The sequence below is a fragment of the Hyperolius riggenbachi genome, chromosome 10 (assembly GCF_040937935.1).
Source record: "Hyperolius riggenbachi isolate aHypRig1 chromosome 10, aHypRig1.pri, whole genome shotgun sequence".
Taxonomy (NCBI): domain Eukaryota; kingdom Metazoa; phylum Chordata; class Amphibia; order Anura; family Hyperoliidae; genus Hyperolius; species Hyperolius riggenbachi.
In genome coordinates, this window is record NC_090655.1 from 37,097,817 (window position 1) to 37,115,857 (window position 18,041).

The 18,041-nt window shown below is 43.1% G+C and overlaps 1 protein-coding gene across 1 annotated transcript in view; it reads right to left on the reverse strand.

Moving 5' to 3' along the window:
* Positions 1 to 18,041, reverse strand: part of LOC137533873 (uncharacterized) — a 77,777-nt gene that overhangs the window by 12,430 nt on the left and 47,306 nt on the right. Inside the window, exons 2-7 of the mRNA XM_068255127.1 lie at positions 12,813 to 12,888; positions 9,061 to 9,192; positions 7,004 to 7,127; positions 2,936 to 2,996; positions 1,347 to 1,393; positions 1,188 to 1,263 (exon numbers count right to left, since the gene is read on the reverse strand). Of these exons, the coding sequence (XP_068111228.1) occupies positions 1,188 to 1,263; positions 1,347 to 1,393; positions 2,936 to 2,996; positions 7,004 to 7,127; positions 9,061 to 9,192; positions 12,813 to 12,888 (516 nt within the window). The remainder of the gene's footprint in view (positions 1 to 1,187; positions 1,264 to 1,346; positions 1,394 to 2,935; positions 2,997 to 7,003; positions 7,128 to 9,060; positions 9,193 to 12,812; positions 12,889 to 18,041) is intronic.

The following is an 18,041-nucleotide window of genomic DNA, read 5'->3' on the forward strand; positions in this document are numbered from 1 at the left end:
ATTTCAATCGCGAATATAGCGAAAACTAAAAGGCGTAGGGCGGTGGTTTATATATCATTGGAAAGAGGAGAAAGAGAGCTTTAAAATGACATGCATCTTTCCATAGTTTCTGCACTGCTCGGAGTCAGTGAAAAATAGTAAATATAGCCATGACATAAAGTGGGGGTGTCACCATAAAAATCAAGTTTCAACAGTAACTGGTCTGAGTGCAAGTGACAAAGATGCTAATCCTGAATTTAAAACTTTTTCTGCTGTTATGATTTGGAGATACCACATACTTAAGGAGCACTGGCCCTTTAGTAGACAGTGCCAAACAGGTGCATGCTGGGGGTTCTTTTTATCTATAATATATTCCTTCTCCTCTTCCCGTTATTTCCCTGCCAGCTGCTTATCTGAAACCCGATCCCCTACTCACTTGTGTTTACAGGCAAGGCTGAGGTGACACAGAGATTTGAGGAGAAAAGAAAAAAGTAAAGGGCAGAAATGACATCAGGATTTAGCCTAAACTGTGGGCAAAAGACATGGCCCCCACCAGGGACAGAATTCTCTTCATTTACATATAACATTCACTGAAATCAAAACGTGGACAGTACAATACATGTGTTATGTACGTAGATCAAGCATTTATCTAACTATATATATGTGTTTTTTCCCCTGGCATAGTATGGCTAATCCTACTGCTTTAACAAACATCTTTAGGGAGGTTAACAAACATCTTTAGCCTGGTTGTCATGCTGATATTTTGGCTTCAGTAGTCACACACCTGCAGCGAACATACAGGCGGATTGAGATGAGATGTTAGGATTATGGTGCTTCAAGCCAGAGTTGCTTGCGATTTTTCACCATAGTCATTTTCGCATGGAAAATGCTATTTTAGATTTTGAGAAAATATTTGCGAAAACAATTGTATTTTTGCAAAATGGTCCAAAGGAAACTGATTTGTGAAAAATTGCAAAAAAACCAGCCAGAAACGTTATTTTAGCGCAAAATTGATTATTTTTAGCGCAAAAAATGTACATACTTATTACAAAATGATTTTCAATGGCATTTTCGCTTGAAAGTCAATTAGCATTATTTTCACAAAAATGAATGCAAAAGGAATGTCGCCATTTTCGCTCATCATTGCTTCAAGCAATTGTTATCTGAATAACTGTAAATGCTGGAAAGCAGAGGGGCAATGTTCATACCTTCGTGCAGCTCCTTTGATAAGGTCCTCGGCATAAACCGCTCCTTCAATCGGGTGGCCTCGCGCGTGTGCAAAAGCTTATTAAAACAAAAGAAAGTCACTTAAAACTCTGAGCTCCGTTTTCTAAACAACATAAACAAAGCAACGCAGTCATACATACCATTTATTGAATACAAGGGCCGCCACCCTTCGACATCAATCATATACCTGAAAAATTATGTAAAAAAAACAAAAAACTAAAAAGTTACAAGTGGACTTAGAGGAACTGTAGTGAAAATAACCTAAGGAAAAACAAACAGCTTTTTTAAAATGTATAATGTTTATAAATTATTTTGTCAGCGTTTGCCTATTGTAAAACCTTTCCTCCCTATATCACAAACCTCACCTATCTCCACCTATTGTGGCAATGTCCCCATTTGGAAGACTTTTGGAAGCAAGTCATAGCTTTCCTACATGACGTAATGGGATGCCCTGTTCTACTCGACATAAAAACCTGCATCTTAAAGCGGACCCAAACCAAACATTTTTTTAATTCCAAATATTTAGTTGCACCACTCTTGACGCATACAAAGATAAATAAACACTCCTTCAAGCCTATGAGCATTTCAGTGCATGCTTTTCACCCTTCTCTTTTCATAACTATGGTTATACAGGTGGCAGCCAGGGCCGGCCTTAGGTTTCACAGCGCCCTGAGCGAAACCTGATTTTTGTGCCCACCCCCTCTCCTTCATCCTCTTCGCCGATGCACACGCACACACACACACAGGCCCCCTTCCATTTGGATTGATAGCACAGCACCAACAATTTGCACCATGCATTATAGCCACAGTGCACCCCCCCCCCCCCCCCCCCCCAAAAAAAAAAAAAAAAAAAAACACCCTCAGACTCAGTATAAGTAGGTAGCCAGGTATAGGTGCTTCCAGTCCAGTGTAGGGTCTACTGTATAGGTGCCCTAATTATAGGTAGCCAAGCATAGGTGCCCTCAGTATAGGAAGTCTGTTGAAAGTTTCCCCCCTATAGGAAGCCAGGCGTAGGTTCCTCCAGTATAAGTAGTCAGGTGTAGGTCCCTCAGTAAAGGTAGCCAGCTATAGGTGCCCCCAGTATAGTAAGTCAGGTGTAGGTGCCCTCAAGTATAGGTAGCAAGCTATAGTTGCCCCCGTGGAAGCAATAGGTCTGCTTTCATGAATCAGGAAGTAGAAACAGTGCAGATTTATTTTAGCATTTTTATCAGCTGTAACAAAGAAATGTTTTTGTTAAAAGGTCATTATGCTGTTGCATATCTTTTAGTGCAGAGGGGATGTTCTAAGTTCAGATCCGCCTTAAAGAGAGTCTGAAGCAAAAACAAATTGCTACATTTACCCTTTACTTTGCTTCAGAACTCTCATCAGCCGCAAACCACTGCATCCCAGCTGAAAAACAAGGGCTGCAGACCCCCAAATCCAATCCCGGGGGGGAGGTCTTGATCTGGCCGGTGCTTCCTGAAGAGGCAGAGGGGCGGGGAGAGGCGGCGATTGACAACAAGAGAGGCAGAGCTACAGCTCATAGATCTGCCTCTCAGGGCAGCACAATCCATTACCAAGTTGATCGTGGATGTTTGCCCAGGGATTTGGGGGCTCTGCAGCCCTCGTTTTATGGCGGGGATGTGGCGGTTTACCGCTGATGAGACTTCTGAAGCTAATTAAAAGGTAAACATGGCAAAATAAATTCGCTTCAGAGTCTCTTTAAATAGTACCTCAAAATGCATCTTACCTGCATATGAGATATCCTGTTCTATTAATTCCAGTTGTACAGTGGACTCCAATTAGTTTGTCTGCAGTGAGAAAAAGATATGTTATATGCATGTTTATCATATGTACTTTGCTTATTGCTATGGCACCATTATGCAACTTTATCATACATACATACATACATTACTTATTGCTTTAGCACCAATATATTAAGGGTCACCATTTTGCACATAATACATACAATGAAGATTTGTTGAAATCAGAGATTTTTTTCTTTGCTTAAAGAGGAGCTTTCAGCCATACTATCTCAGGAAAAAACACCAAATATATAAGTAGATAAATACTTGCCCTACTTACATAACATATGTATTGCTCTGTCCATGTTATGATTCCTGTGAATTTTATAAAGGAAAAGTAGAGAATCCTATTCTAGACAGTTTCCATATTTACTGTGGCTATTTTGAAGCCAGTCGTGATGTAATATCCACCCTTAAGGTGCGTACACACATGCGACTATAGTCGTTTGTAACGATCGTTCCCCGATCTTTACCAACGACGATCGTTACAAAAAACGAACCACCGACTATTAAGGCAAACGACGAACGAGCCAAATCGCTACAAAAGAAAGTTCTGTCTCGGCGGATTTTAACCAACGACGATCGTTTGCAAAAGTAGTACATCGTTGGAAACGGTCGTTCGTACTAGGCTTGACATGCGCATTTCACTATTTCTCCATGGAACTTCTCATTTTTATGCGCAGGCGCAATAGTTGCTTTCTGTGATGTAACGTTCGTTTTAACGATCAGATCGTTACACACATTTTAAAACTACCTTTACTTAGGTCGTTCTTTCATCAATTAAAAGTTCGTTCGTCGTTCTTAACGAACGATCGTTGTCGCATGTGTGTACGTAGCATTAGTCTCCTCTGCCTGATTTGCCCGTCCTTCACTATAGAGAGTGCACTGTTTCAGCCTGAGAAATTTTGGCCAATCAGAGAGGAACAGAGGTGTGGGAGGGGAAAACAGGAGGGAAAGAGGCTTCAGCCAACCAGGCTGCATTAGTTAAAGAGAACCCGAGGTGTGTTTAAAGAATGTTATCTGCATACAGCGGCTGGATCTGCCTATACAGCCCAGCCTCTGTTGCTATCCCAAACCCCCCTAAGGTCCCCCTGCACTCTGCAATCCCTCATAAATCACAGCCATGCTGTGAGGCTGTGTTTACATCTGTAGTGTCAGTCTCAGCTGCTCCCCCGCCTCCTGCATAGCTCTGGTCCCTGCCCCCGTCCCTTCCCTCCAATCAGCAGGGAGGGAAGGGATGCAGGCGGGGACTGGAGTTCTGCAGGAGGCGGGGAGAGCAGCAGACTGACATTATAGAGATAAACACAGCCAGCTCTGACAAGCTGTTTGCCAGCAGCGTGGCTGTGATTTATGAGGGATTGCAGAGTGCAGGGGGACCTTAGGGGGGTTTGGGATAGCAACAGAGACTGGGCTGTATAGGCAGATCCAGCCTCTGTATGCAGATAATATTCTTCAAACCCACCTCGGGTTCTCTTTAAGTCCTTGGGGAAGTAAGGAAGCAAAAAAAGACAACCCAGCATGCCCTGCAACTTCTCTTGTGTACCAAATAAGAGTCAGGTAAACTGGGGAATGATAATTTATCAACAAGAAAAGTAATAGTGATTTTAACTTTTGGATTGCCTGATTAGCATCCTTATTACTGGTTTACCAGATAAAAATAAATAATTGATTTTATGCCAGACAGTTACTCTTTCACAGGAGCTAATTTGCCACGTCAAATCACTCTGCCTTTATGCAAGTACAGGAGCCAGTGTGGAGGTACAGTATGTCTACCCCTACCAACCATGCTCATCTAGTACCGATCATTAGTACCGGTATGTTGAAAACGAACATCTTCCCTTTTCCACTGAATTAATTGGGCAGCTGTCAAAGTGAAGTATTAGGCTGGCCATACACCATATAATTGTTGTTATTCAATTTTACCCCTTTCATGTTATATGACAGTTTACCAAAACAATATTTTCAAAGTATTTTGAGTCTGTTGGATCTTCTATCTTCTTTGGTAAGATTGTACAACCAAGATTGTATGGTAATGCTAGGTACATTCCATACAATTTTCTGTTAGGTTTGCATGTCAGATGGATAATTTCCAACATGTTAGGGCAGCACGGTGGCGTAGTGGTTAGCGCTCTTGCCTTGCAGCGCTGGGTCCCTGGTTCAAATCCCAGCCAGGTCAACATCTGCAAAGAGTTTGTATGTTCTCCCTGTGTCTGTGTGGGTTTCCTCCGGGCGCTCAGGTTTCCTCCCACATCCCCAAAAACATACAGATAAGATAATTGGCTTCCCCCTAAATTGGCCCTAGACTATGATACATGCACTACATGATATAGACATATGACTATGGTAGGGACTAGATTGTGAGCCCCTCTGAGGGACAGTAGACAAACTCTGTACAGCGCTGCATAATGTAGGCGCTATATAAATACATGTTAGAAATTATCTAACCATCTATCTGCCTAGCAATTAAGCATTGTTCTACTCAGCAGGAGATAACCAGAAGACAATGCACCAGAGATAATGCACCAGTCTCTACCAGTACTTTACAGAAAACTGTATGGTGTGTACTAGGCATGCGGGTGGGATTATTATGGCATTATAATGCCAAGCAGATACCTGTGGATTTTGATTGTACACATCTTACAAACCAGGATATACCGAATATCTCAAATGCAGCAAATTCATTTAATAAAGTTTAGAATAAAGCAACATCCATTTCACAGACACTAGATCCCAGATGTTTTCTTCTTCATGTAGATACCTGGCTACACAGCATCAACCAATCAAGGCAAACGTATTCAATGAAGAAAGCCTCTGCTTTAGTAAGGGAGTCTTTGAACTAGTGTCTGTAAAGGTGGCCATACACTCGTTAGATTAGCAGCAGATAGATCAGCAGATGGATTTCTGATCTATCTGATGTGTTTAGGAACATTTTTTTACTAGGAACAGATTTCCAATAGATTTCAGTTTGAAATCTATTGAAAATCGATCTGATTGCATTTTTTTGCCATCAGATTTCTATTAGGGTCAATGCAAAATGAAAAGCAATCTCAACAGATCGACCTCGATCCATTTTGATCGATCGGCCAAAAATCGGCTAAAGGTGCCCATACACTCGTCAGATTGGCAGCAGATAGATAAGAAATGCATCTGATGATCTATCTGATGCGTTTTTAGAACATTTTTTACCAGGATAGAATTCCAATAGATTTCAGTTTGAAATCTATTGAAATTCGATCTGATGGCATTTTTTTGCCATCAGATTTCCATTAAGGCCAATGCAAACTGATAAGCAATCTCATCAGATCGACCTAAATTTTCCACCCTGCCAGTTCGATGGAAATCCATCGAAATCGATCAAAATCGGCCATCGATCGGTCGATTGGCCAACCGATTTGCAAACGATCAATCGGCCAGAAAATCGGCTTAGTGTATGGGCCCCTTTAGTGTATGGGCTCCTTTAAGTGTTGTTCTAAAGCCAAGTACACAATCTTGATTGGCCAATTTTACCACTGCCATTTAGTATGAGAGCTTGACTACACAATCTGTTTATAGTATTTAAAAATCTGTGGAAGTGGCAAGATTGGATGTGTATACTTGGCATTAGCTTTAACAGCCAATTTATTTAGAGGCTTACAAGTGCTCTAGGCCAATTTATATTAGCATTTTTTTTTATATCTTATTTGTTACATTTCCTTGCTTGTAATTAGTACTGCAGTAATGTGTATTTATTGCCACTTGTCACTAGGGGGCAGTATGGGACAATAACAGAGGACTTCTGCTTTCAGTTTCTATATTTTCTGCTAGCAGAGAGAGATTAGAGTATCCAAGCAAGATATTTTTATTAATTGTTATATTCCAAACAAGTCGAAGCATTAGGATTGTATACGGTCCTAATATACATTTTTGACACATATGAATGTGTGTCTTGCACACATTTATAGTGTTTGCCAATCTTCTCTGTTACTGTAGAAGGTTTGCATGTATTTTTAGTGTCCCGGAATGTCAGGCCTTACCATTATCAGCATTGTCGAACATGAACTGTCTGACCACTCTCTTGAACTGGTGGATTGTGGCATCGTCTGGGATTTTCAGCCCTGCTGTGTGCAGCTTCACATATTGCACACTTTTGGGTAAATCCTGTGTTACAGCAGAAATAAGGAAATAGGGTCAATTAAGGAAACAAAGCAGTTCAGCATGTAGTAAAATCACAGTAACTGTAGGACCTAATGAGGTCCTACTGTTTGGTGTCCTTGAAGACAGGTTGTTTTATTTTAACCAGTTAAGATTCATGGACTTGACTCTCACATCAGTGTTCTCCCCAGACTCTTTTAGCCGACTGCTCCACCCGGCTAATTTTGGTAAACATCCGGCTGTCATAAGCTCACCTTCTCATCCTTCTCCTATGCTGTAAGCAGAATTGTGTATTCTGCCATCGCGCCCCACTCGGCTACTATTTCATGCCACCCAGCTGGAAAAAAATTCTGGAAAGAACACTGCGCATCCTAATTTGTCCTTAAAGGACAACCGAGGTGACATGTGACATGATGAGCTAGACATGTGTATGTACAGTGCCTAGCGCACAAATAACTAGGCTGTGTTGCTTTTTTTCTCTCTCCCTGAAAGAGTTAAACATTAGGTATGCAAGTGACAGTTTCTGTTCGGGTGGGACCAGGTCGGACTGGGTCAGTCTATAGCATAACCCTCACTGATCAGTAATTGCAGCCATAAAACACTTTCCTGTCAGTAAATGGCTTCTGAGAGAAGGAGAGATATAAAAAGGATCAATATGTCATAGATTTGAGCTCTGGCATACTTCAATGAAGGTGTCATTGAGCAGAGACAATGGAACAATAATAACCTAAAAACTGGATTTAAATATAAAATAAAACTGTGCAATATATAAAGAAAAGGCCTTTTTAAGAGGAGGATTGATACAATTGTTTTTCTCTGTTTATTTTCACCTCGGATGTCCTTTAAGCTTCCGGGATGCGAGAGTCATGTTCTGCACCTGTGTGCGTGCACCCCGGTTATTGCTTGTGCATGCACTTGTTTAAAAGTGAATTATTGCTCTATAGCAGCAATCATTCATTGAAGGTAAAAAAAAAAAAAAAAGCTTTCTACTGCACATGTGAATTGGCCGGCAGCCTATAGATTTCAACAGGCTGCGATTCCCTGCCCGAATTTATATGCAGGGAAATGGATGGGATTTGCAGCAAGGAACCTGGCCCTTTAATCTCTATTGTAACCACTTCAAGGTTTCCGTAGGCTGCAGTGTGTTCCATGTACGAATATCTTTTCTCTATGTTGGGCTAGAAGCATCCGAGGCAGTAACAAGTGTATTTTTTACTGAGTAGGCGCAGGGCTGGTTCTCTCATGAAGCAAGGTGAAACATTTGCATCAGGTGCAGAGATTACAGAGGCAGCATGTTTGTACACTAACAGCATACAGTCAGAGTAGGAGGAGAAGCGAGAGGAGAGCGAGGTGAAGAGGTCATCAATGGGGAAAAGCAGCTTGTTGTGCTGTGTGGGGAGTCTGACTGAGTGAGGAGGGGGAGGCAGGAGAGCAGCAGTGTTTCATTTGACTTGCACAGCAGAAGGGAGGAGCTGGCTCTGCTGTCCTGACTGAGGAGGAATGGAGGACAGCTGACTGGCTGTGCAGTTTGTTTGTCACAGCCAACCAGCCAGCCAGTGTGTTCAGCGGCAGCATGTCATGTCTCTCGGGTGATGTGCGATTATTCCAAATCGGGGGGGCGCATGCTCACAAGTTTGCCTCAGGCATCAAAAAGTCTAGGACTTGCCCTGGGTACGTGCAAATTCACAAACCGCGCATACACAGCAGAAGGAACCTCTAACCCTGATTGAAATCATTGGTTGTTCCTGTGTAAAAGCTGGAGTACACACCAAGGAAAACTGATCCTAATTAATCATTCTATTAAAAGTACAATATCATTTAGCTTACAGGTTCTCATTTTATTGACTCGTTGCATTCTATGGAGTGATTTGTGGAGTACATCTGCATTATGTGGCTACCACAAAACAGAAATTCATGTGCAGAACACTCACACTCTTACCTTAGTGGTGTAGTAGCGTTCAGTGTTTGTCAGGTCTATGATCATTCCAAGTTCTTCATTTTGGCTGCGGATGCTGGTGATCAGATCCTTAGGAGTAAACTTCTGGTTCTGTGTCACACGTTTGTTGGTAGCCTGTAATGGAAAATATTGTGGTTGACATTGATTCAGTAGCAATTTGGTCACATTAAAGAGTACCTAAGCTTAAATTGACAGAGCTCATCCATGACAGGCTCTGTCTTAATGAGGACAGAAGGGTGGGTGAGGTGGTCGTGGGTTACTCCCCTTTCCTGATGTCTTCGTGGTAACAGGTTATGATCCTCCCCCCTCCTCAGCTGTGCAGTCGCAGAAATGTTTTCCAAACACCCTTAGGAAACTTGCGTTGCCATGGCCTGCCCTCAGCTTGGCAGCGGCTACTGATCTGGGGGTGGGCCACGGTAACACAGATGGGTGTGGCCAGGTCCTTGGCAGGCACTTTGAAAAAAAAACTGACAAGCTTGGAAAGGAGGCGGAGCAATCTCCTGCCTGGAGGGAAGACATCAAGACGGGGGAGTATTTAACCTCCTGACCCCTCCCTTCCCCATCATGAAAGCCCCTTTTCCACTAAGCTGCAATCCGCTTCAAAAGACGGATCGCAGTCCTGTTGCCAATTGAGCATCGTAATTTACATGTAAATTGTGGCGTTTATTTCCCACTCGCGCGCTTTGTTTTTTCCTGGAACGCAATCGCCAGTTTGCATGATGGTTCATGCAATCGCGCTTTGTTCCCACTGGCTTCATGGGGCAAACGTAGCAATCACAACACAGCGCAATTGATCTGGCAATCGTTCTTCCCAGTGGAAAAGAGCCCGAAGACATAGCTTGTCCTGACAGGCATTGTCAATTATAGCTTAGGTACTCTTTAGGCTGGTTTCACAGTGGGACGTTACAGGCGCACGTTAGAGCAGCCTGTAACGCAGCCCACCGCACAGTAATGAAAAATCAATGGGGCTGGTCACAGTGCCCACGTTGCGTTACATTGAAACGCTGCGTCACAAGGCAACGTACTGCATGCAGTACTTTGGACGCGGCTGAGCCGCGTTAGACTGCTTGCACATGCTCAGTAATGTTGGGGAGGAGCGGAGAGCGGCCAGGCACATGGCTAATTAATATGCACTGCACGTTATGACGTGCAGTGTTTACTTCCTGGAGCAGCCGCTCTGTGCGGCGATTGGCCAGCGGGACCACGTGATGCCGCATGCGCACAAGAGTGCGCATCACGGCATCACTGACGCCAGAGTGAGCTGCACAACGCGGCTCACTCTGACGTCCAGATCCAGCACCCCCAGGCGTTGAGTTAGGGGGACGTTATGCGACCTTAACGCCCCCTCTAACGCAACGTCCTGGTGTGAAATTAGCCTTAAGGATTATATGTTGCAAATAATAAAGTTAGAAGACAATATACTGCATTTAAGAACTTTGCTTACGCTTAAACACACATGACTAAGCAATGAGCATGGAGGAGAAACTAGCCATTTGGAAACTGGAAAAGTTACTAAGAACTGCCAGGCCTTACAGGAAAGCCAGTCATTCCCATGTTTCCACTGCCTGCCAAGCTGATGATAAATGATTTGAGTAACTCTTAGCATATACAGAACACGCAAGCTACAGAGGGTTTGGTTCGGGCACAATAATCTCAAAATGGGACGCTGGGGTGCATGAATGTGTCTAGTGGATCAATGAATTGCAAATTATTCTTAGTTTTGTGTGAGGGTTGAAATGTGGAGTGATTCAATGTTAACCTGCACTCAGACTGTATAGGGAATAGTAGCGCACCAATAGTCCTGTCAGCCACAACCTAGTAAGATGTTCCCTACCCACACCTCATGACACATGGTCAATCACTAGGAGCTGAGGTGGTCAGATGATAGGGAGTTATGCTAATTTCAGTACCATGAACATCTAAAAATGGACTTTTGCACATGATGATGTAAACTTTGTTAGCAACAAGGGACAGTGTTCGGTAAGTGATCGTACTTGCATTTACTTTGCCAGGTTGTCCTCTATTGAGCCTGCACAAGTGCCATTATCAATCAAGTCTACAGTGTCTGGAGTGTACAGCGCAGGTGTAGTAGTTTTGTGCCTGCGCAGTACACTCTGGACAATGTGGACTTGACAGTGGCGTTCATGCAGGCTGGAGAGGTCGGCCTCTGCACTGGATGGGGACTGGGGACCAACGGCTGAGAGCAGAGCTGTGGCGTGAGTTATAACAGCTGCCAGGGGCTGGAGGAAGCCCCGGGTAAGTAGATTTTTTTTTTTTATGTTGCCTGGATATTACCTTTAAAGTGAGCTTTAACATCCAAAAATAAACATTAAAAGAAATTTGTAAAATATGTTCCTTTATGTCCCCTATTTTTTTTCTTTTTACCTGGGCCAGATGTCTTTGCCTAACAACAGGAACTGCACAGTGCCAGCAGGATTCTGGGAAGTTTTTTTTTTTTTTTGCTACAGTAACAAGCTTATCTCAGCATACAAATGGGAGCCTGGCTGCTAACCCTCCCATATGTTTTATGTGCCCCCTGGTGTTTGTGCATTTATACTTTATCGGCTGACCCCTGAGAGTCCACGCTGTATTTCTGCAGTCTGGTCCGACATATCTACCAGCTTTTAGCACATGGGAGGCGTATGTGATGTCATACACACGCGCCACGTGCTATAAGGCCTGCAGCCAGGTGGGGCGACATGTGAAAATACAGTGCAGAGCGACAGGTAAAGTATAAATGCATTAGCCTGGGGGCACATAAAACATTTGGGGGATGTGCCTAGTGGACAGTCCAAGCGGCGTCACTAATCGAGGGAAAAGGAGGAGAGGGATTCCCAGGCTTTCCCTAGCTGCCATTGGGCAGCTCTCTCTCTCCCTGGCTGCGCCCCCTGCCACTACCCCGCCTCCCTGCACGCTGAGAGAGAATTAAGGATATCAGGCCACGGTGGAGAGCGGCGGGGATGGCCCAACCCCCTGGATCAGGTAGCATAGTTTTACATTTTATTTCCCCACCTCTGGCTCTCTTTAAGACCCCTTGTACAAGTGTAGCATTTCATCATCAGTAAAAATGTATGAAAGGAATGAAAACGCACTTTCTGCTGTAAAATTATTTTGTGCAGAATGACTGCTTACTCCTAATTATATGCTGTACATTGTCTTTTCTATGGATTCATTTGCACTTAAAAATACATACTAAGCTACTACATTAAAAATGAACATCTCTGCTCTTCAGCAAGCGTAAAACATCCCAAGACAAGGAGGCAGGACACTGAATAGCCCCAGGCCTACCGCTGGTGGAAAAATTCCAAATCAAACCAAAGGAAAAAAAAAAGACGTTTTGCTTCCACTTGGCTTAGAAATATCAGCAGTGTCAGTTTAGGGTTAAACCTGGTGTTCCTAGTATGAGCTGTATATATAGTAAATAGTTATTTTACTTATGCTTATTTTAAGATTTTTATTTATGTATGTATTTTAATGTGACTCTCAGACACAAGATCTGATAGAAGCACATCTTTCTTGTAACGCTGCATGTTTTGTATTCAAGTGGGGTTATACACCCAAAACTCTTATTTACTACACCTCACAAGCCCTGCAGCTCATTCTTAGCATTCTCGTGTTCATAAAGAATGAAAACAATGTTAGCATTGATAGCGAGCGGATGCCATCTGTTATTATGACAGCGTACTCTAATTTCTCCTGATAGCTTTCAGCAAGTAGGTCTGTCCTCTACTCACCCCTTTCAGAGGAACTTTGAAGGCAATAAAGCGAGATCCTGGAACTCGCTGCCCAACAGATGTCAGAGAGCGCCACCTGCAAAACAAAAAGTAAATTACATGAAGAGCAGATATAATACCAAATCGAAATTTAAGAGGAACTCCAGTGAAAATTATTGTAATAAAGTGCTCAATTTTTACAATAATTATGTATAAATTATTTAGTGTTTGCCCATTGTAAAATCTTTCCTCTCCCTGATTTACATTCTAACAATCACATGGTGACATTTTTACTGCTGGCAGGTGATATCACTGGAAGGGAGATGCTGCTTGCATTTTTGGCAGCTGTAAACAGCTGTCATTTCCCACAATGCAACACGGCTCCCACAGTGTGATGTCAGTACCTCAGTGCTAGGTTCAGGGCTCACCAGAATATCAGCCATACAGAGCCCCCTGATGATCTGTTTGAGAAAAGGAATAGATTTCTCATGGGAAAGGGGGTATCGGCTACTGATTGGGAGGAAGTTCAATTCTTGGCTACGGTTTCTTTTTAACACAAGAGTAGAGTTGTTGCTCTTACAGATCAGTATGTTCAATGTTAATTTAGTATGGTTTCATGAAAGAGAACCCGAGCCGCAGCTCTGGAGCAAAGCCTCTAGGACACACGTGTCAAACTCCAGGCCAAATGCGCCCCCCCATGAAATTAGCATGAGGGCCCCCTTATTGGATCCAATGATGGGTTGTGTCTCTTCTGTTTTTCTTTGCATGCTTTGTGCTTCAATAACTCCTTCTCCTAATCACGTGACATACCTCAGGAGCCAAAGGTATGCAGCATAGAGCATGTGGCTGTCAGGAAGATCAGAGGAGACCCAGAACCGCACTGGAGCAGGTAAATATTAAACTGCTCCACTGGGCCACTCTACAGAAGGGGGAGGAGCCATGGCACCTCACGGTTATTAGAGATTTGACACTTAGATTGAGATTGTTCAACAAATGTTTGGCCCACAACTTAGACTGTTTTCAATTTTGGCCCCTTACATGATTAAGTTCGACAACCCCACTACAGCAGTAGCATGCACTACTTTGAAAATGTTACTTGCGCTGCCACACTAAGCTGCGCTTCTTGAGCAGCGCAGCTTAGTGAATCAACGTCTACCGATTTGTCTGCGAGCCAGATGCAGTCACCTGGCTCCTGAGCCATAGGTTCCCTACCCCACTTCTGTGCCTATTGAGGAGCTGATGGGAAGGGTATTATCCAGAATTACCCATCATTCCAGGTTGTTAGTGAAGGTGCTAATACTTCAGGCTTCCATGTAAATATAATGCACACTGTATGAAAGATCCACTGAGCACTATCACTGGGGGGCAGTTAGAGAATGGGAGTAATCGCATGATGTTGAAACACATGAAACGGTGCCTGCAAATGGCAGACACATGATTTAACAAGGCAACGTGGATCTACTAGGCATTATTTTAGATCAAATACAATACACCAATGCTAACAGAGTAGCTATGACAATTTGTTTTCTTCTTCCATCTTTTCTGTAGAGTTTATATGCATTTACTACTCTTTTGACCTTGTAGGAGTGGCTCCGCGCTACTGTGCAAGCGCAAACCCACTGGCGCCTGCTCAGTGCGGCCCACCCTTGTACACGGAGAGGTCTAATATCTGGACATTTCATGTATCTGTACACAGCGTATTCCATGAATATTCAGAGAGAACATTATTTACTTCCACAGCAGTGCTGAACACAAAGGGAAGTCACAATAATGTCTATTCGGTGGACCAGCGCACAGTGACAATGGTGGCAACTTCTTAAAGAGACTCCATAACAAAAATTGCATCCTGTTTTTTATCATCCTACAAGTTCCAAAAGCTATTCTAATGTGTTCTGGCTTACTGCAGCACGTTCTACTATCACCGTCTCTGTAATAAATCAACTTATCTCTCTCATGTCAGACTAGTCGGCCTGTGTCTGGAAGGCTGCCAAGTTCTTCAGTGTTGTGGTTCTGTGATGCATCTCCCCCCTCCAGGCCCCTGTATGCACACTGCCTGTGTGTTATTTAGATTAGAGCAGCTTCTCTCTGCTCTCTTATCTTTTACAAGCTGGATAAATCCTCATCTGAGCTGGCTGGGCTTTCACATACTGAGGAATTACATACAGGCAGAGCTGTCTGCACTCTGCAGGAAGAAACAGCCTGACACTTCAGTGGATGATAGCTGCAGAGGGAAAGAAACACACAAGTGATCTATTGAGATTCAAAAGGAAGGGTGTATACAGCCTGCTTGTGTATGGATGTATTTTCTATGTGTGGACATACTGTACATCAACCTACTTCCTGTTTTGGTGGCCATTTTGTTTGTTTATAAACAAACTTTTTAAAACTGTTTTTAACCACTTTTAATGCGGCGAGGAGCGGCGAAATTGTGACAGAGGGTAATAGGAGATGTCCCCTAAAGCACTGGTATGTTTACTTTTGTGCGATTTTAACAATACAGATTCTCTTTAAGAAACGGACTAAGTAAAAAATGACAAACGTAACTGCAGCTAATGTCCTTAATGCTTAATCGGGTTGGAAATAAAAGCAACTTTGTCAGGTCCATAACCATAACAATGTCCTTGCCTTGAAAAACTGCTATTCTAGAGATCTCCAAAAATAATAATATGCAGAATAGTGAATTAAGGCCCAGTTCACACGAGGGTCCCCCGACATCTCGCTCAAATGCTTTTCTGACAATGCGCAGAAAAGTATTTACCAGCTTGCGGCGGCACTTCCTGGCGATCTGCTTTTTTAACCAGTGCAGGTGGACACGAAGACATGGCGGCAAATGATCCTGGAAGCAAAGTGTCCTGGAATACCTCAGACCATGGGAAAAATAAAGTATAGTGGAACGACATTTGCGCAAACTGCTGCCCAATCATTTGAATTCGCAGCCATTAATTACCACCTGGCAAGCGTCTGTGTGGACTAGCCCTTGTCAGTTCATCTCACAGCTGACCTGGGGATAGACTACGGCTTGGCTATTGGAATTCTCACTTGGTCCCCACCCTTTTTGCATTTTCAACATGCCTCTACGTGAATCCGTGATCTTTACTTCACACGACGATGCAAGCAAGTCCCTGCCTGTGTCGTGTGGGTTTTTGTTTCCCCCCCCAAGTATTAAACCACATTAAAAACCACAACATTTAACAGAAAAAAATGGAGCATGCTGCACATTTAAAAATTAAAATGTGAAAATGATGCATTGGTGTTCTTAAAGCGGGATTGTCACCAAAAAAAAAATCAAAATTTTAACAACAACTGGTCTGAGTGTATTAAGTGATAAAGATGCTAATCCTGAATTCAAAACTTTTTCTGCTGTTATGGTTTGGAGTTCTTATACTTTAGGATCACTGGCCTTAGTGCCAAACAGTGCCAAAAAGTTGAATGCTGGGAGTTCTTTTTATCTATAATATATTCCTCCTCTTCTATTTATTTACCTGCCTAGCTTATCACTTGTGTTTACAACCAAGGCTGAGGTGACTCAGTGATTGGATGTGTAAATAAAAAAAAAAGACTCTGGGAGGAGGGCAGCTAATGAATACACAATGAGCAAGAGAAGGGAGATGGGAAACCAAGAGTCAGGGAGGATATGATGTCAGCATTAAGCTTGGCAAGATGGCCACTGCCTAGAATACGATTTTCTGCTTTTCCTTTATAAAATTCACAGGAATCGTTACGTGGATAGCACAATACATCTGCTATGTAAGTAGAAGTAGTATTTATCTACTTATATATGTGTTTTTTATTTCTAGGTTAGCATGGGTGTCGCTTGTTCTTTAAAGCGTACATGAGCCAACAAAGAATAATTGCTGAACTATTTACCTGGGGCTTCCTCCAGCCCCTTTAAGTCTCTGTATCCCTTACCACAGCTCAGCTGGCAGCCACTCTTGCGTGGTCTCCTCCGTAGTGGCCACCAATCCGGTGCATGCACAAGTCGCTCACATGGCCTGAAGCATTCTGCGCAGCGAAGTCCAAGGTAAAGTAGAACAGCATTTAATATTTTTGGCTCATGTATCCTATAAAGTAAAAAGGAAGTGAGAAAAAAATAATTGCCTATGGAGAGGGAAGGCTATGCATCCTGTTGAGCCTTCTCTGTTGCTCTCTCGGTCACCTTGATCCATTGTTGTCACCCCCGGTACAGCTATTCGACCAACTGGTTGAATAGACCTCTGTGAGCCACTCAGAAAGCTTTGGGAATGCTCATGCATGTGCAGTACGGAGCTGCCTGTCTTCAAGAGAACTAGGGTACGTAAGTGCCCCCAAAGCCTTCTAAGGGCTTATACCAGGGACATCGCTGGAACAAGGGGCCAGAGAGGACAGGAAAGGCTAAATAGGATGAAGAGCCTTGGAGCATTGGCTCTCAATAGTCAAGTATCTGACTTTTTTTCTTCAATGCAGGTTTGTTTTCACCTCTTCCTGCAAAAACTGTTTTGCCAAACAGGCTGCAGCTGCAATATTACTTGTTACACTGCTGGGTGCCATGTCACATGACACAGGAAGCCTGAGAGACTTTACTGCACGCTTACCAGCATGAGCGAAGAGGAGTTCAGAAGACGCAGCACCCAGTGGTGGAAGAAGTAATGTTGCTTCTGCTACAACCCGCCCTGCCATTGTTAACGGAACAGGGGATGGAAAGAGAGGTGGTTGCCCTGGTAGGTGGTGGATCGAGAGGGGGGGGGGGGGAATAGAAATGTTTGCTATGGCCACTCTGTTTACAGGAGGAGCGGGCATGATAATTCAGCGCTTTAGAAATTCTTCATAGGGGAGAGAGAGGCACTCCAGAACCCCCGAGAAGCATTTGCAACTTGGAGTGAGACCAAGGAGCTTTGGCAACTGTGCACACCTTGATACATATAGGCTCTGACTATTACCTTTGTTTATATTATTACTTTAATATTAGTGGTGGACAGGACAAGCAGCAGTTTGAGAATTCCAGATCAACTTTAACCACTTCAGGACAAGAGCAATTTTCACATATCTGCTCAGCTCCCATTCATTCGTCAATAACTTTATTACTAATCACACTTAAATTATCCATATATTGTTTTTTTCAAGACATATTAGGCTTTTAGTGTGTGAAAATTTTGTTTAGTAATTACCTTATTTTCTATGCATTTTAAAAGGGAAATTAAGGTAAAGAAACAGAAAAACACACTATTTCTCTATTTACATCCAATATAGCTTTACAATAAACAGTGCTAGGTA